General features: G+C 43.8%; 2 protein-coding genes across 6 annotated transcripts in view; one reads left to right on the top strand and one right to left on the bottom strand.

Moving 5' to 3' along the window:
* pde1ca (phosphodiesterase 1C, calmodulin-dependent a) overlaps positions 1–22,982 on the top strand; it is a 112,380-nt gene extending 89,398 nt beyond the window's left edge. For 3 of the 5 annotated variants that reach the window (XM_035413917.1, XM_035413919.1, XM_035413921.1), the window contains 9 exons: positions 1–80; positions 872–1,000; positions 2,372–2,473; positions 3,590–3,710; positions 5,233–5,314; positions 5,559–5,679; positions 8,609–8,784; positions 9,172–9,549; positions 22,289–22,982. The exon at positions 1–80 is cut by the window's left edge and continues 21 nt beyond it. In XM_035413917.1, coding sequence (XP_035269808.1) covers positions 1–80; positions 872–1,000; positions 2,372–2,473; positions 3,590–3,710; positions 5,233–5,314; positions 5,559–5,679; positions 8,609–8,784; positions 9,172–9,549; positions 22,289–22,452 — 1,353 coding nt within the window. In that variant the 3' untranslated portion in view covers positions 22,453–22,982. Of the gene's footprint in view, positions 81–871; positions 1,001–2,371; positions 2,474–3,589; positions 3,711–5,232; positions 5,315–5,558; positions 5,680–8,608; positions 8,785–9,171; positions 9,550–13,563; positions 14,900–18,080; positions 20,738–22,288 lie in introns of those variants that run through there. The other 2 variants (XM_035413920.1, XM_035413918.1) reach the window with 2 other exon arrangements.
* Positions 22,983–23,638: 656 nt separating this feature from the next.
* On the bottom strand, positions 23,639–26,281 carry ppp1r17 (protein phosphatase 1 regulatory subunit 17). The gene is made up of 4 exons (XM_035413982.1): positions 26,249–26,281; positions 25,090–25,176; positions 24,127–24,285; positions 23,639–23,870 (listed from the first exon to the last, which is right to left on the bottom strand). The coding sequence occupies exons 2-4, from the start codon at positions 25,160–25,162 to the stop codon at positions 23,800–23,802; spliced, it is 303 nt and encodes a 100-aa protein (XP_035269873.1). The 5' UTR covers positions 25,163–25,176; positions 26,249–26,281; the 3' UTR covers positions 23,639–23,799.
* Positions 26,282–27,079: the final 798 nt, after the last annotated feature.

The following is a 27,079-nucleotide window of genomic DNA, read 5'->3' as shown; positions in this document are numbered from 1 at the left end:
ATTTTAGCCATGATCTTCGCCGCTGCCGTCCATGACTACGAGCACACGGGGACCACAAACAACTTTCACATCCAAACCAGGTAACTGTGACCCTCACATCCAAACCGGTTACCCCTAACTCTCACATCCAGACCAGGTAACTGTGACGGCTACTGCCGTCTGGTCTGGCCAGATGTTTGTTGGGGTACTCAACAAACCCATATAAATACTGTATTTCATGTTGTCTGAATGCTGAGAACTGTGGGAAAACACAGGGCAGCGAAGCATCTCTGCTCAAGACTAAATTCAATCTATCACTTCTTAGTGCTGAAGAAAGTGCTTTCCAAAAGAAATAAGAACTGTTCCTCTGTATGAAGTCACAAATCAATAAAATTAGGATCATTTCGCTGGTGGTGCTGAAGCAAAGCGGTGTAATGGCATGTGCTCTGCAAACACTCTCTGTTTGCATCGCCTCCCATACTAAAATAAATGACATTTCCAATTTATTAACTTGTGTATATTTTTGAAAAGACAGCATTTCTGTATTTCAGAAAATATATTGCATACCCTTACATTCAATATACTACTGGAAGCACATGACATAGACATCATAAAATGAACTTATATGATGTTTGTATTATATGTGCATGTATACAGTATAATATTTAGTAATTACTGTAAATTTGGTTTGGTTGCTATGTATTTTGAAAACCTTTTTGTATCAAGAAACTGCACCAACTGTTGTGCATTTTTCACGCATTTCATATTCTCTAAACATGTCATTTCTGACGTGCTCCAAATGTAAGCATAGCGTCCCTGCGCTGCCTGCGGGTGCAGTGCATTAGTGAATGTGTTTTGCTGATCTGTATCTTTTCCCACGGGCGCTGTGCAGGTCTGACACCGCCATCCTGTACAACGACCGGGCGGTTCTGGAGAACCACCACGTGAGCGCAGCGTACCGCCTCCTGCAGGACGATGAGGAGATGAACATTTTCTCCAACCTGTCCAAGGACGACTGGAGGTCAGAGATTGGGCCGGAAGGACGTGACCACATGTCCCTTCCACTGCATGCCTGTGGCCCCGCCCCCCGCTAACCTATCACCTAACTGTTACATCACAATGTCACCATAGAGACAGACTCAACCATTGCATTACCTGCCTTCCCCCCCACCCCCAGCTGTTACATCACAGATGTCACCATGGAGACAGAATTAGCCCTTCCATTACTTTTACATTATTGACAGATGCACATATCCAGTGGGACTCCTGAAGTGAAATTCATTGGCATTACTATCAGGACTACACTAGTACAGGATCAGTTGCACAATCACCAAGGAGTTTAGACAGCAACCAGATGGTCCGCTCTGTTCCTAGCAATAGGAGGTTGAGGCAGTATTACAGTTGCTGAAGAGGTGCACCCAAGGGCAGAACATCAATTTGTGCTGGTATTGACCTTTATCACATCATTTCATGGATATTAACAATTTGAAATTAATATTTCAGCTTCAACACACAGTAAAATGTTCAAGGTTAAATCAACTCAAATCAAATCAACGTACAGGGTACATATGGTCTCTGTCTCATAAGTACTGTATTAAAGTTGAATTAACACTGGTCACTTTACTGTGCAGGAGAAATGCCAAGAGTACAAAGCTAACTATCTGCATAGTCTAGAATTTATGATGCCAGGATTGGTTCAAACTTTGAGAGGTGACTTGCTTTATGGCATTTATTGAGGCTAAGATCTTGTGGCAAATGTTAGCAATGCTGAGAGTTATGAAAATGCGTAGTCTATTGTCTTTCTGTTCTTTAGATGGCAGGTATTCTTTGCGGTCTGTGATAACTGCAGTGTGTAATGGTGTCTATCTTGATGAATGGATTCCCCTAGTTTCTGTGTTCAGAATCGCCAAGATCCATTGGTTGTCCTTGTAAACAACTGTGCGGAACTCTGGTCTCTGGATGAGTAATTATGTTTGAGTCTCTCCCCCGTCTGAGCTAGGCAATCTGTCGCCAGCCAATAGCCGTCACTGTAACCAGCACGCGATGTACATGACAGGAGCCATGCTGCCTCTCCCCCTTAGCATTCCACGATAGCAGCCTGAAACCCCCACAACATCACCAGTCAGGGAGAACACGAATCACTCAATCACAATTACATTCATATTACCAAATTAACCCCAAGGTCTGCCCTTTACTCTCTCTGTCTCTCTCCCTCCCTCTCTCCCCCCTCTCTCTGTCTCTCTCCCTCCCTCTCTCCCCCTCTCTTTGTCTCTCTCCCTCCCTCTCTTCCTCCCTCTCTCTCTCTGTCTCTCTTTCTCTCTATCTCTCTCTCCCTCTCTCTCTCTCTCTGTCTCTGTCTCTCTCTCTCTCTCTTTCTCTCTGTCTCTCACAGGGAGTTGCGGGCCTTGGTAGTGGAGATGGTTTTGGCCACAGACATGTCGTGCCACTTCCAGCAGATCAAGGCCATGAAGAGCTTCCTGCAGCAGCCTGAAGGGTGAGCTTGCATCCTGCAGGGGGCGCACCTCACAGAAGAACATACTGCAGTTCCATGGGGCCTTTACAGCTGAAGTAGGAGCGTTCCTCTCAATAACACCGATGATTAGCATTATTCTGCTCTGTAGCTCGGCTACCATTTTGGGAAGACACACCCACGCTCTCAACAGAGGTGGACAGGGAGGAACTTAGTAGAGTAACTTCACATTTCCCCGGGGAAACTTCATAATGCAACACACAGCTACATTATCACAGCTGTATTAAATCATCATTATGATTTCCTGTGCGCCCAGCCTTTTCACCATATGAATTCAATCTGGCTCTCTCTCTCTCTCTCTCTCTCTCTCTCTCTCTCTATCTGTCTATCTATCTATCTCTCTCTATCTCTCTCTCTATCTCTCACTCTCTCTGAAAAGAGCCCTCAAAATTCCTATCCCTGCTCACCACACTTGAGCAGCTTTAAAAGCTGCTTTATGGCCCTTTCCATGATGTGTGTATTGAAATGACCCATTTCGTCTGGGTGTTTCATCCCCCCGGGGTGGACGCTGGGGCGTGTGAACGTCTCTCCGCCCTCTGATTGGCTGCGGTGGAAACGTTAATGACACGTGTAGAGACGGAGGCGGCAGGGTAGTCCTACCGAAACGGAGGAGCGGTGAGCGTTATTTAAAAGGCTTTCAGACGCCCCTTCGTCTACAGAAAGCTTTTTCCTAATATACACATATGCACACACACACACACACACACACATATATATGATAAATATATATATAAACGCACTCATGCCAGAAAGCCTGAAAATATCATGGCGGTATGCTGGGTGTTCAGGTTCTTTGTTTTCAACGTCCTGAGACGATAGAGTCTTCAATTAGCATAACCTGCATGTCTTTGGTCTGCGGGAGGAAACCGGAGTACCCGGAGGAAACCCACGCGGACGGGGTGAGAATGTACAAACTCCACACAGAAGGGGCCCAGGCCGGGTCCTTATTTCTCTGAGGAGCCAGTGCTATCCACCGCACCACCGTGCCACCCGTGCAAATGCCAGTGCCAGTCGCTAATTAATAATTCATTGTCGGCGTATCGCGTGAACATCGTCTTTTGTTCCGCCTCTGCGACGCAGGATTGACAAGCCGAAAGCCTTATCGCTCCTCCTGCACACCGCCGACATCAGCCACCCCGCCAAGAAGTGGGACCTGCACCACCGCTGGACCACCTCCCTGCTGGAGGAGTTCTTCAGACAGGTGAGCCATGCCTGCGAGACCTTCCATTTCATTTACACTGTGTGCTGTAACCCTGCAAAAGGCTGCAAAACTGCAATAACTTATTATTACTATTATTATTATTATTATTATTATTATTATTAATAATAATAATAATAATAATAATAATAATAATAATAATAATAATAGTAGTAGTAGTAGTAGTAGTAGTAGTAGTAGTAGTAGCAGTAGTAGTAGTAGTAGTAGTTGTAATCTCTGAGTACGAAATCAAAGTTAATAGTGAAATTAATTGGGTTTACTTGGGCTGGGGTGGAGAAGATTTTTTAGCCCTTCCCCCCCCCCCCCCCCCCCCCAAACCCCCGAAATTTCGGCACATGTTTCTGATCTCATTCGTGAAAGTCAGTCTTTCACAGTCTTGCTTTGCTGAAAGAGAAAGCAAACTTTACACAAAGCCATTTTTACTTCAGTCCATGTTCCAGATTTGCAAGGGTTCCGGGTTTTACTCAGCGCAGTTAACCAGCTAACTCAGTAATCCTGTTTCACAAAATACCCCCCAGGATTACTGAGTTAGCTGGTTAACTGCGCTGAGTAAAACCTGGAACCCTCCTAAATCTGGAACATGGACTGAAAGTAAAAAGGGCTTTGTGGAAAGTTTGTTTTTGCTCTTAGCAAAGCAAGACAGTGAAAGACTTGACTTTCACAAATGAGATCAGAAACATTCGTGGGTTGGGGGGGGGGGGGGTAGGGGGTGCGGCTAAAAAATCTTCTCCACCCCAGCCCAAGTAAACCCAATTAATTTCTCTATTAACTTTGATTTCGTACTTGGAGATTCTTTCATTAGGAGCTAATTGATTCTGTTCTCTGTTCTCTATAACTCACGTTGCGTAGAAAGTGCCATTCCCCGCACGCTGAAAAATGCACTTTGATTGCTGGATGTGGAATGGCGAGATCTAATCTTTGTGTTTCCAGGTGCAGCGACACTAATCATATTAATTGGAATGTCAGGGACAATTAATGAGCTCGCAGAGGCGGTGATTTTGTACTTTTCTTTAATGAAAATATGCTCTGCCATTTTGGCACAATCCCTGCCCAGGTTATAGGCAATAAAATCTGAAACCCTGCAATCTCAATTACCTGGCGCCCTCGCTGGGGCAATCATGGGGCGGCACACAGAGAGGAATGAAATGGATTTGTGATTTAGATGAAGCTCTGATTGCTTGCCGCGAAGAGTTCTGCGGAGGCCGGTCTCGTCTCCCGTGGTCACGGCCTGACGCGGGGGGCTCGTGGAAACAGGGGTGCTTTCTTCCAGCGGTGTTAGGAGAACGGGAGTTCAGCGTTTAATGTGAAGCAATAATGTCATTAATGAAGTGGAAATGAGGAATGCATTTGTCGATATTGGTGTATGCGTGTGCATATGTATGCGTGTGTGTGTGTGCTTGCGTGTGCATGTGTATTTGTGTGTGTGTGTGTGTGTGTGTGTGTGTGTTTTGTCGCTGGTTCAGTGGTCTCCGACAGGCTCACAGTCTGAACTCCCCTTTTGCAGGGGGATAAAGAGTCAGAGTTGGGGTTGCCTTTTTCACCCCTGTGTGACCGCAAGTCCACCATGGTGGCCCAGTCCCAGATAGGTGAGTGTAATTCTGAACTTACCAACGCTGTCAGTAAAGGGTGCGTATCCAAACCCTTTAATACCTTCAACCCAGGCGCTACTAAGAAAACAGCTTTGTATAACAGAGCAAAACTTTGGCAACTGCCCGTTATATTTTACCACTTAATGTGACGTGTTCCAGTGCCTCGATAATGCATCCGTCGGGGTTCGGGGTTCGGGGTCTGTGTGGCATAGAGGAATAGCAAGCTTTCCCCTTCCCCCAGGATTCATCGATTTCATCGTGGAGCCGACGTTCACCGTTCTGTCGGACATGACCGAGAAGATCGTCTCGCCGCTGATCGAGGAGGCCTCCCGCTCAGACATGGCGGTATTCCGCCGATCCAGGTGAGCGAAATCCACTTCCTGCCTCGCGGGACCTGACTTCCTCTCAGAGACTTCCTGTTTTGGAAGGCACCGCGTGTCATTTGCCCTCGGACTCTTCGCTTCTTGTTTCAAAGGCTAAACCATCCTGTGGTATCACATGCACATCTGTGTGTGTGTGTGTGTGTGTGTGTGTGTGTGTGTGTAGGCTTGTGTGTGTGTGTGTGTGTGTGTGTGTGTAGGCTTGTGTGTGTGTGTGTGTGTGTGTGTGTTTGTTTGAGTCTCTCCCCTGCCTGAACAGCACAATTCATATTCGGCAGCTAATAGCTGTCACTGTAACCAGCGAGCGATGTACATGACAGGAGCCATGCTGCCTCTCTCCCCCTTAGCATTCCACGATAGCAGCCTGAAACCCCCACAACATCACCAGTCAGGGAGAGCCAGTCAGGAAGAACTCACTCAATCACGTTTACATCCATATTACCAAATGAACGCCGAGGTCTGCCCTTTATTCTCTCTCTCACTCTTTCTTTTTCTCTCTCTCCCTCTCTCCCTCCCTCCCTCTCTTTCTCTTTCTCTCTCTTGTTTATATCGCTGCCCTTGTTTCCTCTCGGCATCCTTGCATTATCACCGCAAAATTAACCCCAGCCAGGCCCGGGGCGGGGCAGCCAATTATAATCACGGCCGCTCTTTTGTGTCGCGGCTGGCTTCTGCGACATTTCCGCGCCGTCTTGGGCAGCGTCTCCACGGTCGTCCCCCGCAGGGTCTACTCTGTTAATCAGACGGCTTTTAAAATGCCTTTTTTTTTCCTTTTCCTTGTTTATTCTTTTTTAAATTGGAGTAGATTGAGGAGGGAGGCAGTGGGTAGTCCCAGCCACATTCAGGGGTGTTGTGGGGACATGTTTAGGCTGTTGGGTCATTTGTTTGTGAAGTGTTCGGAGCAGAATGATAACGTTGACGGGCTTTAATGGGGTCTTATGTCGGGAATGCTATGATGTAATGGTGCTGGAGTCTAAAAGTTCTGCTAATCATTATGGCTATGATCTAATATGGTCATACAAACATGTACACACACACACACACACACACACATCCACACCCATGCACGTACATCACTACTGCTATAATCTAACACAGGCATGCAAACACATACGCACACAAACACACACACGTCACTGCTGCTATTATGTAAAGACACACACATACACGTACCCAAACATTGTACTACTGTAACATAAACACACACACACACACACACACACACACACTCAGGCCTCTCACCTCCTCACCTCCCTCTCTCCCTCTATCTTTCTGTCCTCCTCCCTCTCTCCCCCCCCCCACTCTTACAGAGGTTCTGTATTGCATAAACAGAAACGTTCAGACAGATGTTGCCCTCCCCCCTACCCCCCCCCCCCCCCCCCCCCCCCTCGCCCCATCCCCATTTGTCCAGCTGTTCCATCGCGCATGAAGCCAGATCTGATCACCGTCCCTCAGCCTCGGGCTTCCTCTGTTTCCAGCACCTTCCGACGGCGGTCACGACCCACCAAAAAAAAAAAACAAAAAAAAAAAAAAAACATCCTTCCTAGCGCAATAAAAGAGAACTTCACACAAGCTTCCATAAAATATTTACAAGCTGAGGCCCACAGAAAAAGGGCCCTGGCTGTGCTGTGAAACACCGGCCAGCTGTGAAAGATGACGTCGTTTGGAGAGCTAGGCGGTGGCGGCGGCGGCGGCAGTGGCGGCTTTCACAGGATTACGATTAATTCCTCGGGCCGTGCGATTACGCGGCCCCGGGTGCTTATCCGAAACGCTCGCGCCTGATTCGCTGAGAGCTCCGCTTCCAGAGGGGCTCTCAGCCCCGGACCCATCGTTTAGACCAATCATCCGCTGTCGTTTAGAGGAAAGTGTGCCGACGCAGCAGGCGGAGGAAGACAAACGGCCCGGCCCTTAAATGAGGGCTTTTGCGTATCTGCTTCTGTTTAAATCATCCCTCTCCCTCAGAGGGGCACCAGCCTTTTCTGCGACCCTTACCTTTGCAGCTGTGTGGTGTGACTCTCTGTCAGTGTGTGAATCTGTGTCTGTGACTCACTCTCTCTCTCAGCGATTCTCTCGATTCTGGAGCCTCACAATTGTCTACTTGAGATTTTGCCTGCAAAACTCCTCTCCCTTTGTGGCTGTGTGTGATTCTCTCCCTTTTTGCGTGACTCTCTGTGACTCTGTGTGACACTCGATTGTCTGTGACTCTGAAGTCTGTATTGTATGACTCTCTGTGAATCTGCTGTCTGAATCGTATGACTCTCTCTGTGACTCTGGAGTCTGAATCGTATGACTCTCTCTGTGACTCTGCAGTCTGAATCGTATGACTCTCTCTGTGACTCTGCAGTCTGAATCGTATGACTCTCTCTGTGACTCTGGAGTCTGAATCGTATGACTCTCTCTGTGACTCTGGAGTCTGAATCGTATGACTCTCTCTGTGACTCTGGAGTCTGAATCGTATGACTCTGTCTGTGACTCTGCAGTCTGAATCGTATGACTCTCTCTGTGACTCTGGAGTCTGAATCGTACGACTCTCTGTGACTCTGTAGTCTGAATCGTACGACTCTCTGTGACTCTGGAGTCTGAATCGTACGACTCTCTCTGTGACTCTGCAGTCTGAATCATATGACTCTCTGTGACTCTGGAGTCTGAATCGTACGACTCTCTCTGTGACTCTGGAGTCTGAATAGTATGACTCTGTCTGTGACTCTGCAGTCTGAATCATACAACTCTCTCTGTGACTCTGCAGTCTGAATCGTATGACTCTCTGTGACTCTGGAGTCTGAATCGTATGACTCTCTCTGTGACTCTGCAGTCTGAATTGTACGACTCTCTCTGTGACTCTGCAGTCTGAATTGTACGACTCTCTCTGTGACTCTGCAGTCTGAATCGTACGACTCTCTCTGTGACTCTGCAGTCTGAATAATACGCCTCCGTCGGAAGGGAAGCGCTCCAGTGTGAAGAGCACGGGGTCCGAGGGCAGCACCTCCCTCCACTGCTCCCTGCTCAGCGTCGACTTCCGAAGCTTCAAGGGCTCCTGGAACGAGGAGGTGCAGAAGAACCGTGAAAAGTGGAAGACCCAGGCCACCAAAGGTGCAGTCACCCCCCCCCACCCTTCCCCCCTCCCCAGCATGCACAGTGTTTTGTTTTGAGGGCCGCTGCAAAATGGAGAGTCCTTTAAGGAGATCTGAGGATATGTGCGTTCGAGCCGAATCCTTGCAAGGAAAATACCCAGAAGGCTTTGGGCTGGGACTTAGATCTCATCTCAACGAGGCCCTGTGTGTTAGACTGAGGAGTTGCTTAAGATGCCCTGTGTGTCAGACTGAGGAGTTGCTTAAGATGCCCTGTGTGTCAGACTGAGGAGTTGCTTAAGATGCCCTGTGTGTCAGACTGAGGAATGTGCTGGGAGGCCCTGCTGGTTAGATGTTGGCGTACATTTGTTCTACTCCTTGTTTTCTAAAATAAGTTGTCCCCCCTCAGACCTGGAGGAGAAGGCCAAGAAAGAGGCGGAGGACAAGAAGGAGCAGGAGGAGGCAGAGGGGACGAAGACAGCCGATGCGGAGCAGGCAACGCCAAGCCAGGCCGACAAGCCGAGCCAGGATAAGGATCCAAGCCAGGCCAACAAGCCGAGCCAGGATAAGGATCCAAGCCAGGCCAACAAGCCGAGCCAGGATAAGGATCCAAGCCAGGCAGGCAAGCCGAATCAGGCAGAGGAGGGACAGAAGGACCCCGTCGAGCAGCAGCCCAAAGTTGAGAAAGGGGACCAGGACCCCGGGGGGAAGGAGTCGTCGCCCAAATCCCCCCCTCAGAACGGAGAGGCCACGCCCGACGCAGAAGCCAGACAGCAAGTGCGCAACGGTACGTCCCTTTCACCCCCATCGCTGAGCTGAGCGTCCGGCTGTCACGCTGCCTCAAAAAACGGGGAGTCCCCTCATTTCAGGGTGTCCTGTGTGGGGCAATATGTCCACCACATGCCCCCTTAACCTAAAACCTGTGGGGAAATTCAGAAAGCACTCCTGGGCCTTGGGATTGCGCTCCTGCCCCAGAGAAAATATGCACAGCGTGTTTTTGGGCTGGGTCTGCACCCCGGGCTGCCAGTGGTGTGTGTGTGTCCCACTACATTCACTCGTTCTGTAAACTCACTCACTCACTGTCACACTCACTCACTCTTTCTCTCTCACTCACTCCCTCACTCATTTTCTCACTTCTCTCCCTTTCTCACTCACTCATTCACTCACTCACATGCTCACACACTAGCTCACTCGCTACTCGCTCATTCTTTCACTCACTCACTCACTCACTCATTCTTTCACTCACTCGCTCACACACCCACTCACTCCTTCATTGATGCATTTAACCCTCTTGTGGACTCCTCGTTCGTGTGCTCACTCACTTCCTCTGTCAGATAAAATAACATCCGTTGCGGTTGTTTCGTCACTGCATGGTGAAACGACCCCGGTAAAGGGAATTAAGAGTGGCGCTCAAGAACAGCGCCCCCTAGACACCTTGCGAGATGTGTGGAGCATGTGGACCGTGACACGCCAATTCTGAAAGGCTTTCTCAGGCGGAATTCTTTGTGAAGCAGCACCACCTGCTGGTCAATTTGATGAAATGCTCAGAATTTCCTACAGGGCAGTCATGAGTACTGTGTGTACCAGCACCTCTGGTTTGCTTATTTGAGAGAAGTTTAGCACATTCACACAAATGTGTGTTTCACACGTTTTTCAGGTTTTCTGTGTGATGAGTTACCGCCATTAGGAACTTGTCTAAGCCGACTGTTATGCAGCTGACCGTAAATGATTTAAATGTGTCTGCCAGCTGAAACTGCAGTCATGGTCTCTTGGAAAAGTTGCTGCTTAAAATACACATCGTCTTCGCATAAAAAAAGGCATGACAAATGTATGAAATAGCTATACTTGTGTGAATGTAAAAATGGCTCTGTTATATAAAAAGGCAAGGGGCCAGGCTAATAATAATAATAATAATAATAATAATAATAATAATGCTTGTATTTACATAGCACTTTTCTCACACTCAAAGTGCTGTGGGGAAACTGTCCTCAACCACCACCAATGTGCAGCACCCACCTGGGCGATGCACGGCAGCCATTTTGCTCCAGAATGCTAGCTGCATTGCATTCCCACCTCACATCAGCTGAGGTGGAGAGGGAGAAAAAACGATTTTTAGCCAATTAAACTGGGGGACAATTAGGTGGCAGGTGGGAATGAGCCAGGTTGGGGCACCAGAGAGCCCCTGATGTTTTGATGACACTGACACTGACTGACTTTAATGGCCACAGTGAGTCAGCAACCCATTTAACATCTCGTCTGGAAGACGGAAAACTTATAGCTAGCAGTGTGTCAGCATAGATCTTACCAAGGACCGTAAATACACCACTACAGAGGCAGGTTTACGAGACCGGACTGCAGGGTCCATCAGCTTATGCATTTGGAAGCACAATTCTATCGATTGGGCTCAATCATGCCACTTTTCAAGCGCACCTTTTCAAATCTGACAACTTAATGCATCTAATCGGCTAGCACGGCTAACCTGGATTCCAAACAAGTGCAGGGCAATTGGTCATTATCGCTGTCATACTCCTGTGTTTTTCTCTCTCTCTCTATGTTGTAAATGTGTGTGTGTGTGTGTGAATGTTTGTGTGTGTATGTGTGCGTGTGTATGTGGGAATTTGTAATGTATACAAGCAAACATCATGAATTATATTTTATTCAGGGAGGGTTATACGTAATGTAAGATATATACTTTATTGGACAGATTTATGACTGAAAGGACTAGATGGTTAGGATTGTGGTTAAGGTTAGGTAAATGGCATGTGTTAATTTTGTTTTAAATGTCGGCTGTTAGAGCTAGGGAATGAATTAGTGGTTTTGGTTGATTGAAAACCTTAGCATTTTCCGACATAAGACTGCAGCATTAAGTAGTTTGAGATGTTTTCAGTGAAATCTTGGAGTTAAGACACAACTTGGAATTTACACATGCTCCCCACTAGGTGTAAATGAATTCTAAAAACAGTGGTTGAGGTGCCACATCGATTTGAAAGATTTGAAAAAACTTGTTTGGGGAGCTGGAGGATGTAATTCAGTGACGTACAGGTTGGCTGCACATTCTCTGTGATAGATTACATCCCTATCGATTTGTATGCCGATGTTGACATGCACTCTGGCTTTCTTTCACTGAGCTGATGCAGAAAATAACCAACCTTCTTCTGAGTACAGGAATGCGTTTCTCAGTAAATAAAACATAGCGGAGTTTATTATAAAATATATTTTTAAAAAGCTTTATTTCATCTTACCAAGTCAATGGCTCAAGAGCAATAAATATCAAGGAAAAAAAACCACAGTTAAGGCAGAGTCCAAAATGCATCCACTAAAGGTCCATAACGAATCACCAGCTGGAATAGGTGGTACCCATAGATAGTGTGTCAATTTTGCAAGCATTAATATTACTTACTGTTGAATTTTTTTTTCATTAGCCTGAAGATGAAAATATTACAGTACATGACAAACTTTGATTACAGTCGACTTAGTTAAGCTGTAGCCTAAGTATCCACGGACACACCTTTGGTTTAATAAACCAACTAGTTACAATGCAGCATTGTGTGTTGGCTTTGCACCCTTTTACTTGGGATAAGATTTACGGTACACTGCTGCTACAGGCTACTAGGGTCCAATTTGTGTTTATCTAGTTAGAATTGGGGATATTCTTAGTGTTAAGAAAAGGGTAAGCATTGCGCTTGAATTTTAAGATTAGGGTCATATCCAATGCGCGAAATACAATTTCCCTGTGTGTGTGTGTGCTGTTAGCCTATGGTGTGTGTAACTGGAATAGAGAGCAGGGGAGGTCCTTGGCAGACTCCACACACCATTCCCTCCCTCGCATTTACATCAAGTTTGCATTAAACATGTTGTTTTCGTCACAGCAAGACCACCGCCATTTTTACAGAGCAGTCCTGGCCAAGTCTCTCTCTCGTCCTTCTGAAAAATCTTTGAAATCAGCCGCTAGGTGCTTCAGTAGCTCCATCGAACATTTCGGGGATTTGTTGCTAAGGGGAGTGCAATAGCTTTGCACCACACTGGGGTCTATGAACCGACATCAACTCTTAGTAGATCCGGTAGATCAGGGCTGCCCATCCCTGTTCCTGGAGATCTACCATCCTGCAGGTTTTCATTTCAACCCTAATTGGGCACACCTGATTCTATTAATTAGGAAATCAACGAGATATCTTGCTGTTGAATGAGGTGTGCTTTGTTAGGGTTGGAGTTGAGTGAGCTGTGTTGTATATCTGTAGGGGATCGTTTATGTGACAGAATATGCTATGTCACACCCAAGAATAGGATTGTATGAACCACTTTTTGCGTCTTTTTTATGGAGCACTGCATTTGCTTATGAATGATTGAGAGAGAGTGAAGGAGCTGTTACAACGTGATCTGCGAAGGCCTTTGGCAATAAACCTCATGTAAAGAATGGCAAAACATTTCCGGTGGAAGTGTGGAAACTCGTGTGGTGTTGTTTTCATGCAGTGTTAAACATCCCATCCATCATGCAGCCATAAACCCCTGTCTTTTCCAAACTAGGCCCAAGTTCCCCCAACCGAATGAGTGTTTCAGTTTCATTCTGTGCTATTCATCATCTGCTCATGTTCAGTGAAAAGAGGGAATTGTCCAGCGCCCCATCATCTCTCTCTGTTTTCTTCGCCCTTCTCTGACAGTTCCTGAATCCCTGGAGAAATGCATATCTAAACGTGCCATATCTCTCTCTCTCACTCATTCTCTCACACTCTTTTTTTCTCTCTGTCTCTCTCTCTCTCTCACACTCTTTCCCCTCACACTCTCTCTCTCTCTTTTTCCACAGATTCTGAAGAGGACAGGAAGAGTAACCATAGCAACTCCCCCCCTCCTTTATCAGTCCTAGCTGCTGCTTCCACGTCTCATAGAGACTAACCCCCCCCCCCCCCCCCCCCCCCCCCACCCCAAAGCTTTCCCTCCACCAGAAACTCCACAGACGGCCACACCACGGACTCTCTCTCCTACTTCCTGTGACACTTCCATGTGTGAAACAAACTTTAAAAAAAAAAGTTTTTATTATTATTATTATTATTATTATTATTATTATCTGCATTGCGTTTGTTTTAGTTGTTTCCTCTGGTCAAATAATTTAGCGGATTCGGCAATCGACCCATGACTGGACCCAGGTGTGGGGAGGTGGGGCCTGTGGGGGGGCGTGGCCTGTGGGGGCATGGCTTCGGGGTCCCCGATGGCTGTGTTCCACGGGCGTGGTGTTGACGGGAGGCGGTGGGACGCCGCTGGTTTCGCTGGAGTTGGTTCTTTCGAGCTAAGCCAGCTAACAAAAATTACGCTTTCCAGTCCTGCCCCTGCAGCTAATGAGGAGGTGTCCGCCCGGCTGCCTGTCTGCGGAATAAGAGAATAACAGAAAGAGCGTGATCGCCTGTTGGGATCTGAGGTCTGGACCGACTCCCCGATAGGCACAAATAAAATGGTTAAGATTACTTTTTTTTGAGGAGTCTTGGAGGGAAAAAAAATCTTCTTCCTGAATTCCACCATTCTTTTTCTTCTTCTTCTTCTTACTATTATTATTATTATTATTATTATTATTATTGTTAATTTTGTTATTTTGCTACTGCTGTTGTTTCAGCAATTTGTTAGTTGTTGAACACAGAGGAGCGGGGGCTCCCCTTAGAGTGCTGCATAGCTTGCGGGTTATACGTGCACCCCCCCGCAAACCTGGCCGGGAATAAGCAGGTACAGATGATGGATGGATGAATGGATGGATGGATGGTGTATGTGCACCGTAGGGACCTGATGCCATGTTGGACTGCGCTGATGAAAATCGTCTGTGCATTTGCTCTTTGAACCTGAAACGCACTTGGAGTGATGCGGCATACGTTCAGCAAGCACTCCCAAAGAGAAGTTGTTATATTTTTAATACAGATTTATTTTATTTTATTTTATTGGGGTTTTTTTGTTTGTTTGTTTGTTTGTTTGTTTTGTTTTGTGTTTTTATTTTTTGGACAGTAATCCACTGCAGAGGCACACGGGTGGTGACGTTATCCTGATCAGCATGAACCTGCAGCATGTGCTGTCAGAGAACACCCGACTGTCAATTTTCCTTTTCCAGTTAAAGTCCGTCAAAGGGAAGGCGGAGCTACTGACGGACAAACGGAGCGGCATTGGGGGGGGCGGGGGGGGGGGGGGGCTACAGCGGGAGCGAGGGGGGGGGTGGCAAAATGCTTCTTTTCTCTGAATATTATTCACTGCTGAGGAAGGGACGGGGGGAACCTGGCACGTGTGAGATGAGTGGATTGTTGAAGCTGAACCCTACAGGGGCAGGAGGTACTGTCCTGTGAGAAATGGTCGCCCGTTCTCTCCCGATATGCGTCACTTTAAAAGTGTAATGTTTAAACTCTCATGGTAATGTAGGACTGAGCTTAAATACTATAGTGAGGTGGGGTGCGGTGGGGGTGGGGGTGGGTGTGGGGGGGGGGGGGGGACCCCAGCATATTTCCTGGAGTTGTATTGCTGTGCAAGCACGACGTTCGCACTGAATCGAAATGCTGCTGGCATAGCTGTCATTGGAGCCTTCAGCTACCCTGATTGGTTGATGACATCACAGTTGAATAGAGGCGGGGCTAAGCCGTGAGCTTTAGGGCCTCTGCTGTGCTTGGCTCACATTGCCCACCTGTTATTGTGCCGCTGTCCTTACTTTGTGTGTGTGTGTGTGTTCGTGTGTGTGTGTGTATGCGCACGTGCGTGCGTGCGTGCTCCACACATTGGTATGAAAGATTGTGGTACCAAATGACTCCACGTCAGCTTGTCTGTGTTATAAATGTCTTGTGAGTTCCACCGGCAAAAGGTAGAAAAAATTTGTGAGCGTGTTCTGTCCTACAACCAGCACTACTTCCAAAACCACTGCAATTTCCCTCATCCAGTGGCTAAAGATTCTGATAAAAAGCCTATGTGTGCTTCTGTGTGCTGTCCCTGCAAAGAGATATACCTTTGGTTTTTTTATGCCTTTTTGTGGGATATTATAGTTTTCGTGTGGGAACAGTGTGACAGAAAGGTAGAACTTGCTCTGGATCTTTTTTTGGTAATTTTATTTTATTTGATATAATTGTCCAGATTGGACAATGCAAAAGAAGTCCCTAAATATCTGTAACACATTCAAGGTAGTGTCACTTTCTGTCGTAGGATGCAAAACATTGTTAATTGTAATTGTTTGTTATAGTGTATTATGGCAAAAAGTGGCGTAGCCTTAAACGTATGTCTTTAAAAGGACACATAGTTTTGTAAATACATTGAATGTTGCCTAAGAACAGAGAGAAATTAATGAACTTCAAGGTGAACAATCCTGGTTTTTTGGCACTTGGACAGTACTATTTTTGGGAGATGGTTACTTCATCTGTGGAGAAAGAAAATGCGGATATTAATTACTTTGTAAATAGGAAATGACAGATTTTAAAGGGTAGAGAAATCAACAGGTTATTACTTTTCACAAAGTGTATGATGAAAGGTTTTAGGCTCCGTTGAAGCTGTGCATCTCAAAAGAGCTGTGGGTGTGTGTATCTGTGTGTGCGTGCGTGCGATTGTGTGCGTGTGTGTGTTTGTGTGTGCTTGTGCTTGTGTGTGTGTATGTGTGTGTGTGTGCATGTGTGTGTGTATGTGTGCATGTTTGTGTGTGTTTGTGTGTGTGTGTGTGTGTGTTTGTGTGTGATTATGTGTGTGTGTGTGTGTGTGTGTGTGTGTGTGTGATTATGTGTGTTTGTGTGTGATTATATGTGTGTGTGTGTGTGTGTGTGTGTGTGTGTGTGTGATTATGTGTGTGTGTGTGTGTGTGTGTGTGTGTGTGATTATGTGTGTTTGTGTGTGATTATATGTGTGTGTGTGTGTGTGTGTACACCTGCATATGTGTCCAGTCTTTCTGTTTGCGTTCAGAGGGATTATTAAGAGATTACAGCTTCTTGAAATGTAACCTGTGGTTCTTGGCTTTTGGAATGAATGTACTCTCTATATCTAAAAACAATCAAGTTCACATATTCATAATTATTGCATTTGCAGCAAATGATGCATACAAACTCATCATTAACTATGATAAATATTTTTAGTAAATGAAAACATTATCATTGCTCAAGTTATTGATATGAATTTATGTCATTTAGTCTTTCAAGTGTGTGTATGTGTGTCTGGATGTGTGTGTGTGTGTGTGTGGGTTGCAGAGATATAACAATATGTCTGTTGATGATTGAGATATTTATGATAGATTTGTATATTTAGCAAATTCGTAACACATTACAATACAGTGCCACCAAAAATGCTTAATACAGCATTTATAACAACATTACTTCATTTATAACGTGTTACTAATATTGTAATACATATTAGTAACACGATTTTAAAATGGAGACAACCGTCTCTAGATTTATACATTATGCAGGTCTTTTCAGCATTTAGCAGATGGTCTTCTCCAGTGCAAATTACACACATTAAATTTTTACATACAATCCAAGGTGGCTATTCTACAGAAGCGAGGTTGAGGTTGAGTATACAGTAAAATGTCCCATGTTAATTCAACTCTTAACAATGTTTATTCAGCTCTTAACCAGTAACATTTGGTCCTACATTCCAGAGTGGGACCAAATGTTATCACCGTTAACACCGTTAGAGTTGAATTAACATTGTTAGATTTGAATTAATACCACTGGAGTTGAATTAACACCGTTAGGAGTTGCATTAACGCTGGACGTTTTACTGTGTATCCTTGCAGCAACAACAGAACTGCTCCCGCAGGGAACTTAACATTTAATTCCAAGATTTCTCAACAAAGCGTATATTGATGGTGTTCAAATACAATGCAGTATTCCAAATAAAAATTCAAAAATGCATTGCGAAATTATAGTTAATATTCTAAATAAGATTATTTATGGAAAAAAATGATTGAACTGCCCCATAACATTAAAACTTAAGTGAAAATGTTTGGTTAACCTGTATCAGCGTAGCACCTCTCATGAAAAAGTGTCACATCTTGAAATATTGCATTAAAAATGTACTGTTATATATTTTTGATACACAGCAGTGTAATGGCAAATGACACTTTTTCATGAGGGAACAATGCTGAGGACAGTTATGGTGACAGTCATACTAATAACTGCTTTAATGAGTAATAGTGCTCCCAGCTTACATCCCCAAAAACATTAATATCAACAACCAAGCTAACATGAGCATAATTATTCAGTCAGACAGGACAGGACAGCAGATACAAGAACAAGCCTTATAAGCATGTTTTGTTTAGTTTTTTTGGTAGGTTGTTTTGTGTTTTTTACAATCCAATGAAAAAGAACACTCTTTGCATTCTAGATGAGTGGTAGCTTTTCCTGTTCCTGGAGATCCACGTGGCTGAAGGGTATTGCCATGCCTTTCAAACCAGTGGCTCACTGACGCCTGGAATTGCAGCTGGCTCGTCCAATCAGTGACTCCAAGTTCAGAAAGCCGTGGATCTCCATTGGCTAAGGATGAGGTCATCATGTGCAGCTGGCCAATGAAATCACTGTGCGCACACACTCTTGTTGCCTTGACCAAAGACTGAATTAAGATTTTTTAAGTTGAAGTTTTTAAGTTTTAAGGCTAAATTCAGCATCAGATTTACACTTTATGCCACAACATATACAAACTTCGTAATGAAAGAAAAAACTTTTCTTTTTCAGGGAGAAATGTAAAAATAAAATGTAAAACTGCCTTAATTTGTTTTTAGCTATTATGTTTTATTTTACTTCAGCTTTTAGTATGGAATTCAATCAACATTTCTCCAAAAACACGCTATTTTGTCATTATTTGCAGGTACGAGTTTTTCACAACTAAAATTTGCAATGTTTGTTGATATATTGTTGACTGCTGAACTTGCTGAACCTTGTTTGCAAATAACAGCGCAAACGCCAGCATTTAAATTGTCAATTTAAGGACGAGTGTTGATTGAATGTAGGCCTTCATCTTGTGTATAACACAGTGGCCTGTGCATCCAGCACTGCTGACTTAGTTTTAGGTTGATGTCTTGTATCGTTCCCTTTGTTCATGAACCTTGAAGTGCTTTTTGTGTACTTTTGCTTTGTTTTTATTTCTTGCAAACTTAAATATCTTCCATTAAACGTTTTCCTTTTTATTTAGTTTTTTTGCTTCTTTTTTTTTGTTTTACTTTTTTTCTTGTCTTCTGTGTGGCCACTAAGGTTGCATTGAAATTTCGATCATAATTGCACCCTTCCATAATCAGTCTGCAGCACAGCTTTGTAATCGTGTTGTATTTACATAAGTGCTTTTTGTAGCTTTTATGTGAGATGAGAATGTTCAAAAACACATGTTTAGTGTTTCCGTGGTTACATGTTAACCTTCATCGATCCCGCCCCTCTTTCCCAAAACTACAGCAGCACCTTAGTGAACCCAAACTCAAATGCCCCCCTGTCTCAGAAGACATCGCTGAGGTATAGTTATATGTTAAAGACATATTTAGAGAGCAGTTTCCTGTTCCTGTTACTGTAATTTCTCTCTCTTCATATTGAAATGACGTTTGATGTGTTGCTCAATATTACTGCATAAGGCAAGTAATATTTTTGTTTTCTTTCTCTAAAATGCGCTACAGCACTCAATGTGTTCCTAGCTTCCTTTCGAATAGAACTCTGGTACCTGGAGCATGAAAACAAATTTGTGTGACCAACAGTCACTTGGCAGATGTCAAAACTGTGAAATTAAGCCACCTTAATCTATGAGTCTGATGGCATATTATTGCTCCGCTCTGCCCCCTAGTGTACACAACTTGACATGTTCTCCTCTCTACTTTTGCTGAGTGCCGCAAAGCTGTTTGAACTTCCTTTAAAAAAAAGTACTAAACGGCTAAAAAGTACATTTGAAATAAATGAAAAAGAGCTGTGCAGCATTTGGCATTGTCAAAAAGTTAAAAAATAAAAAACATCTAGGCCATTTTTTACTTACTATGAGAAAAACATATTTAGTCATTGAAGGAAATATGTTCAGTCATTTTTTCCACTCACATCAAGCTGCTGCAAATATTCTGTTTCTTTACTGGTGCAAAACTGTGAATAATTTATAATGTATTTTAATCCAATTCAATATGTGTCATCTAAGGTCTTCCCTCTATTAATACTTGTACAGCACTTCCATTGCATGGCTATTATTTCATATGCTGTATAGTCCTAGCTGTGCTGCTTGGTTCAGTCTAATTCTTTGTGCTCCAGCTCCTGTCATTTTCTGTCCCAGCAGTGCCACCTACTGGCAAATGTTTAGATTACATTCTGACTTCTCAATCCCAAACCAAATTTCTGGATGGTCATAGGTGTCCACAGGTTTGTTTGTTTGTTTGTTTTTTTATTTTTTTCATTTTATTATATATTTTTTATTTTTGTTCATTTTTGATTGTGCTCTTTCAATCATCAGCCAATTAAAGTCTTGGCACTGAGGTGTGAACTCTTAAGCCAATCAAAAACTTTAATTAAGCACTAGAAACGCAAAAAAAAAAAAAAAAAGCTAGTGAACACTGTGGCACTCCACTGTATTTCAGACACTGTTTGGCCATGTGCTGTCTTGTAGTATGGCTTTCACCATCCATTACTTTTGCCAATGAATAAGAAAAGTAATCATCCCTAAAACTACATGGAAAAATGTTTTTATATCAACTTTGTTAGTTTTGTTTTTATATATATATTTTTTTGTTTGTTTCTTTTTAAAGCCATAGATTATTAAGCTGCAAGGTGTGCCATTTTCAACACATTTTAACAGACTATTTTGTGTTTTGTCTCATTGAAGAAATATTATATATATATAGTTTCCAGTTATGGAAAAACAAAATATATATCAGCAAATAAATAATGCTATAAAAAACCAACAACACACCACTGTTATTCACTAACCAAGAAAACAATGACCTGTGCTGACCTTGTGGTCATGTTTGTTACAATGCTACGTTGTTGCAATGTTGTGACAATAAACCAGAACTGAAAGGGCTGAGATCACGTCTCGGAGTGGTTATTTCAAAGCATCAAGGGGAAAGAAACATAATTATTTCACACATTGGCACTCACTTTAAGAACTATTTAATCCATCTCTAATATATGCAACGTGATAAGCAGAGCCTAAAGTAGAGAAAATGCACAGAACTGACCACGAATATAATGTCACCCGGCTATGACACCTGTCCTCCATTGCTGAGAACATTGATTCACATGATTATGAGAATTTAGTGAAGGCTGCAGTTCAGTTAGACCTGGCGCAACACAGTATTCACCCATTCAAAAGGCGCCTCTGTTCACTTAAATTATAAGATGAGGAAGAGTTTCGTCGAGGTGACGTCATCACTTCAAGAATATAGTTTGAAGATATGGACAAAAGTTTTGGTTCTGGTGTCACACAAATTATTAATTATATTGCTAAATTTGAGCTAACTGTCAGAATGGTCAAAAACGATTTTGGGGTGGAGATTCCAGTCACTATTCTGAAAAGCCAAAGGCAAGTTAATTTCTGTGAGTTTGGATCAGCTAACGGATTTAACTCAGTTTGTCAGGCTGGTCAGGCTCGTAGTACTGTAAGGTTTATGAGCAGCCTGGTCAGGCTCATAGTGCCGTAAGGTTATGAGCAGCCTGGTCAGGCTTATAGTGCTGTAAGGTTATGAGCAGCCTGGTCAGGCTCATAGTGCCGTAAGGTTATGAGCAGCCTGGTCAGGCTTATAGTGCTGTAAGGTTATGAGCAGCCTGGTCAGGCTCATAGTGCTGTAAGGTTATGAGCAGCCAGGTCAGGCTCATAGTGCTGTAAGGTTATGAGCAGCCTGGTCAGGCTCATAGTGCCGTAAGGTTATGAGCAGCCTGGTCAGGCTCATAGTGCTGTAAGGTTATGAGCAGCCTGGTCAGGCTTATAGTGCTGTAAGGTTATGAGCAGCCTGGTCAGGCTCATAGTGCTGTAAGGTTATGAGCAGCCAGGTCAGACTCATAGTGCCGTAAGGTTATGAGCAGCCTGGTCAGGCTCATAGTGCCGTAAGGTTATGAGCAGCCTGGTCAGGCTCATAGTGCTGTAAGGTTATAAGCAGTCTGGCCAGGCTCACAGTACTGTAAAGTTATGCAACAGGCCCAGTTAACAGCATATTAAATTGGGAATATTTTATTTTCCAGTGCTACATCTCATAAAAATAAGTAGCACATGTATTTAAGTGCGAGCTGGAATGAGACAAGAAGGAGGAGCTTGATTTTGAGAAAAAGGTTTTTCCGCCTGCTGTCACTTTGGATGAGCAATCTTGTCCTGTGTGGCCCACACCTGGGTCAGACAGCTGTAAGAAATGCTTCAACACATGAGATGCTGGTCAAATAAAAAACTTTAATAAACTCTTGCAGATCCCTGAGAATTTTTCAACAAGACAAGTTCTCGACATAAATGTTGTCAAAAGAAGCATTTTGTTCGGAATATACTGTGTTAGAATATTTTATATTTTAATTAATTTAAAGCCGTCAGTATTCTGATAAGGAAGGTATTGTGAGTTGATGATGTAAATGGGACGTCCCGCTGTGTTTCAGGGTCCCCGGAAGGGTACAGCCTGATCCGTTACTACAAGAGGCCCAGTTACTGCGCCAGCTCCTACGTCCCGGCCCAGGGACGAAAGGGGGCTGGAAACAGGCCCGCGGACGCCCGGGACAAAGCCAGGCGGCTGCAGAACATCTCTCTGCGGAGGGGGAAGTGACATCACCCACAGGAAGTGACATCATTGTGCGCAGGGAAGCGGTGTCATCCCCGTCCTGTCACAGCGCGGTCTTCCAACAGAACGACGGGAAATGTAATCTGCACACCCATCCCCCTTGTCTGGCTAGCAAATGGCATCGCTCAGGTGTTGCCCTCTGCCTCTGTGATGTCACAGAAGACTCTGCCCCCGACTGGCATTATAAAATGACATCACACTCTTTTCTGTTCCCAGGGCAACCTAGAAACTGTAGCTGCTTCCTGTGACCTTTAACCTTTGCTGCTTGTCTGTGCCTGTTATTTGATCCCAAAGTCTTATGTTTTTTTTTTTTTGGGGGGGGGGGGGGGAGGTTTAGTCACCAGCAGTGTCGGATGCTTCAGATTAGCATGCAGGGTATGATTCATATGAAATTTATGACTTCACACACTCTGAAATGGGTGGTGAAAGAACACAACGATCGTGTTTATATAATTTGTTTTTGCTACATTGCATGCTGCGCCTTAAAAGCTACACAATAAAATATACCGCAGCTCTAACACTTTGTGCACTTTATATTATGGTGTGTTTTATTTTGCAGTGGCAAAATGGCTTCAAAGATGATTGGAGGAAACGCAAACGGAGGACTCCACGGCGCTTCCACAAACACACCTTTCATAAAAACAAACACATTGCATGTTGGGAACAACGTAAACTCTGCAAGTTGCTCTGGATAAGCATGTCTAGTATTTTAAGTGCTCATTAAGCCACAAGAAATAAAATGCATACTAAAAAAAAAAATTCCAAATCTAAAAGTAAATTTTGAAATTTTCCCATTTCATCAAAAATACTTTTTTTTTTGAAAGATAAAATTCTAACATGATAAATGATGATTTCGATTCCAGGATCTTTAAGAAAATGGTAAAAATTTCTCCGCCAAATTAGAGAAAAAAAAATGCTCCTGGCTATTATTACTGTAGCCCAATTATGTGTCCTCTGAGCAAGGACTGAGTGGGAAAGATACAGGCAGGAAGTATCCACCAATCCACCAATATTTAATGTATACTGAAGGGAGCGACCGTGTGTGTGTGTGTGTGTGTGTGTGTGTATGTGTGCGTGTGTGTGCATGCGTGCATACATTCATGTGTGTGTTTGTGTGTGTGTGTGTGTGTGTGGTTGTCTTAACATGAGTTAGGCACAGTTTAATCCCATATTTGAACAGAACTTAGGTTTTATTTTAATAAGGGGTGGGGTCACAGTAGATAGAACCAATAGGAACCCCTTTTTAAACATCCAGGTACAGATAACTAGCACTGGAAGTCAAGCAGCCTCAACAGGAAAAAAAAAACGTCTGAAGAGAAGTAGAAGTTTTTTCTAGTTCTTCTCTTCTTTTTCTTCATCTTCTTGGTGAATCACATGTTTTTCTCCTTTCAACTGTCTCACGCCTGAAAGATGCCGACAGAAAAAAAAAAAAATACACATGAAATAGATATCTTTGGTTGCCAAGAACACGGTAAAACATCAAAATAAACAAATATAAAAACAAAAAAAGGAAGTTACTTTGGTGAAAGTGTAGCATAACGGCGAGGGACCTTTGTTCATAACAGTGAGGTTGCATGTTCAGTTTGCAAATGGTGATCTGCCCTTTGTTTGCCTCTGGGGCATTTGGGGCATTTGGGGAATTTGGCAGAGGCGCCTTACCTGGGACGAGCGGGAGAGGGTTTAGGATGGGCGTGTCTTTCCTGCGCGGTTTCCCCTGTCCCGGCCCATCTCCAGGGAGCTCTGGGGTCGGGGGTTCGGGTTTGAGGGTCTCCCCCAGCTGTGTGCCCCCAGGCTCCGCGCTCGGCTTCCTGGAGACGTCTGGGACCCCAGTTTGGACGTAAGAGTGAGAGGGTTTTTGTGGGAAAGATGCAGACAGGAAACACACCCATTCACTTCCATATTTAATGCTAGCTGGAGGGAACGTGTATGTGCATGCATGTGCATGTGTGTGTGTGTGTGTGTGTGTTTATGTGTGTGTGTGCGTGCGTGCGTGCGTGCATGTGTGTGTACATGTGCTCATTCCTGGCTGGAATACCCAGAGGCATTGTGGGACACATGAGTCAGAATGTTGCCATCTGTCACTGTGTTTAGGGCTCCCATTAGGGTCAAATCTTTCATTCTCTCCCCCCTCTGTTCTGTCGCTCTCTGGTTCTGTCATCTGCACCGCCTCCACCCCCCTCATCTCCCTCCCTTCATTCTTGATTTCCTTGCTGCACTCCTCCCTCCTCCACCCCCACTGCATCTCCATCACTCTATCCATCTCATCTCATTCTTTGTGAGTAACAAAGACGGTAACAATACTGGGTACGTCACTTTTGAGAAAAATAAGACAAATCCGACCATCTTCTGGATTCATAAGGCTAACCAGGATGGATGAAAATAGTTCTAACAATGAGGACAAAGATGGTGCACAGATTCACACTTGGCTTTCCGTAAATCAAAAAATTGTATGCATTGGACAAAGAGGGGTCCTATGGGTCCTTGGGTTATTATTATTATTATTATTATTATTATTAACATCCTTATTGTTGTTGTTGTTGCTGTTGTTAATATGATAATAATAATATTAATAACTATTATTATTATTATTATTATTATTATTATTATGGTGTAGATACTCACAGCGAAGGTCCTCCTCATTCAGGAGGTGTTCAGTCGTCTCCGGGGACGACCGCAGGCAGCCAATCGACATCATCGGAGAGAGCTGGCCTGGCACCAGACACCGTTACACAAAAAAACATCTCACACACATTCATGACTCATTACACAAAAAAACATCTCACACACTCCTGTCTCATATCACACACAGTAAAATGTTCAGCGCTAAATCAGCTGTTACAGAATACAAATGGAAATGGCTTTGTTGTATTGTATTGTGGCTGGTTGCAAAAGCAAAATAAAATATTTTATAAAAATATTTATAAAAAAACTACAAGTACCATGATCCACCGAGGCATGTCAGTTGCTATGCACATAATTTTCCTCGAATTAGCAATCAAAATTACTGAGTGAGCCTTTAAATGAACACAGTCCCTATTGGATTCATATGTTATCTGTCAGAGTTGAATTAACACTGATCATTTTATTGCGTAACTATGACAACCCACAGCCAGGCCTCTGGATGGAAGAGATAAAGAGATTTAAAACAAAGAAACTGTACTGTAAACATTTTCAAACAAAAAAAAAAGCTTAGCTATTCTGCCACCAATAACTGGCCTGTCTAGGCAAAAGAAAAGGACAGACTTTGAGAGAGACAGAGTAAGTGGACTTTGATGGATCCTGTGACCTTAAAAGACAATCAGGGAATAATCTCTAGGTACTCGTTCATATTTCATGCCAAGCCAATTCCTATTTTCCAGTACATCATGCCTAGTGCCCACAACATTAAGCTCCCATTTGTAACTACAACAGGTCATCGAGGTCCATCTCACCCTGTTGAACTCCACTGTAATTTATGAAAAATGAAAATAGTGACCCACTAGCAATCCCCTTGGATTATGATAGCACTTTTTAACATGCAATAAAGTAAATCTTGGGAAACCAATAACACACTTTCCGTTAACAGTTGACCTTATTCCTCCTTTTGTATAGTGAATAAAAGTTTAGTAAATAAATAAATAAATAAATAAATGTCATGCATTGTGTTTCTGGAGAGAGTGTGGGAGAGAGAAATAGAGATAAATTAATAGGGAGAGGAAAAAGTGGAAAACAAAGGAGAGGAAAGAGGAAGAAACAGAAAGAGAGAGAAAAAGAGAACAAGAGAGAGAGAGTACATGCTTACCTGAGCCAGAGAATGGGGAGATACAGAGGAGGACAGGACACAGGGGGGTTTTGTACTGGATGGGAGGGGCTTACCAACCCCGCTCCCATTAGCTGCTGTTGTCAGGACAACAGTGGCGTCACCCTACATTCAAGAATTGGACCCTAATACAGATTTTTGCATGCATTAAGTGAAGTGACGTGATGACATAATGTGTGAGTGAGTGTGTGTGTGTGTGTGTGTGTGTGAGCACGTGTGCGTGTCTGTGTATGTGCATGTGCATGTGTGTGTCTGCGTGTGCATGTGTGAGTGTGTCTGTGTGTGAGCTTCTGTCACCTGATACCCTGAGCCTGAGGTCATAGAAAGAAAGTGAGATGCTTCATCAGACAGACTCAGACAGACAGTCTGCTAATCAGAGAGAGAGAGAGAGAGAGAGAGAGAGGGAAAGACATGTGAGCGAAAAGGAAAGAGAAAAAAATAAAGAGACAGGATATAGAAAAATATTAATGAATGGGAGTTAATCTTTTTTAAACCAAAAAATCTAATCAGTTTTACTTGTCTTGGTTTAATACAATATTGGCTCAATAAATTGTCAGGGTTTGCAGAGGGGGAAGTACTCTATATAACTCTATAATATTAACGCAATAAATATAACACAAAAAACCCCAACTAAATCTAATGAACAACAAAAAAAACGATAAAACAACAAGGAATAAAACAGAACTCAACTTTGCTTCTTCATAATATAAGATCCACACAGTAGGTGGTAGCACATTTATTGCCCGTTTGTTGAAAATAGAGTCTGAGAGAGAGAGAGAGAGAGAGAGAGGAGAGGTGGAGACAGAGATGCCT

This window comes from Anguilla anguilla, chromosome 4 (assembly GCF_013347855.1).
Source record: "Anguilla anguilla isolate fAngAng1 chromosome 4, fAngAng1.pri, whole genome shotgun sequence".
NCBI lineage: Eukaryota > Metazoa > Chordata > Actinopteri > Anguilliformes > Anguillidae > Anguilla > Anguilla anguilla.
Note: the sequence above shows the minus strand (reverse complement) of the source record. Positions and strands in the feature narration are given on the sequence as shown.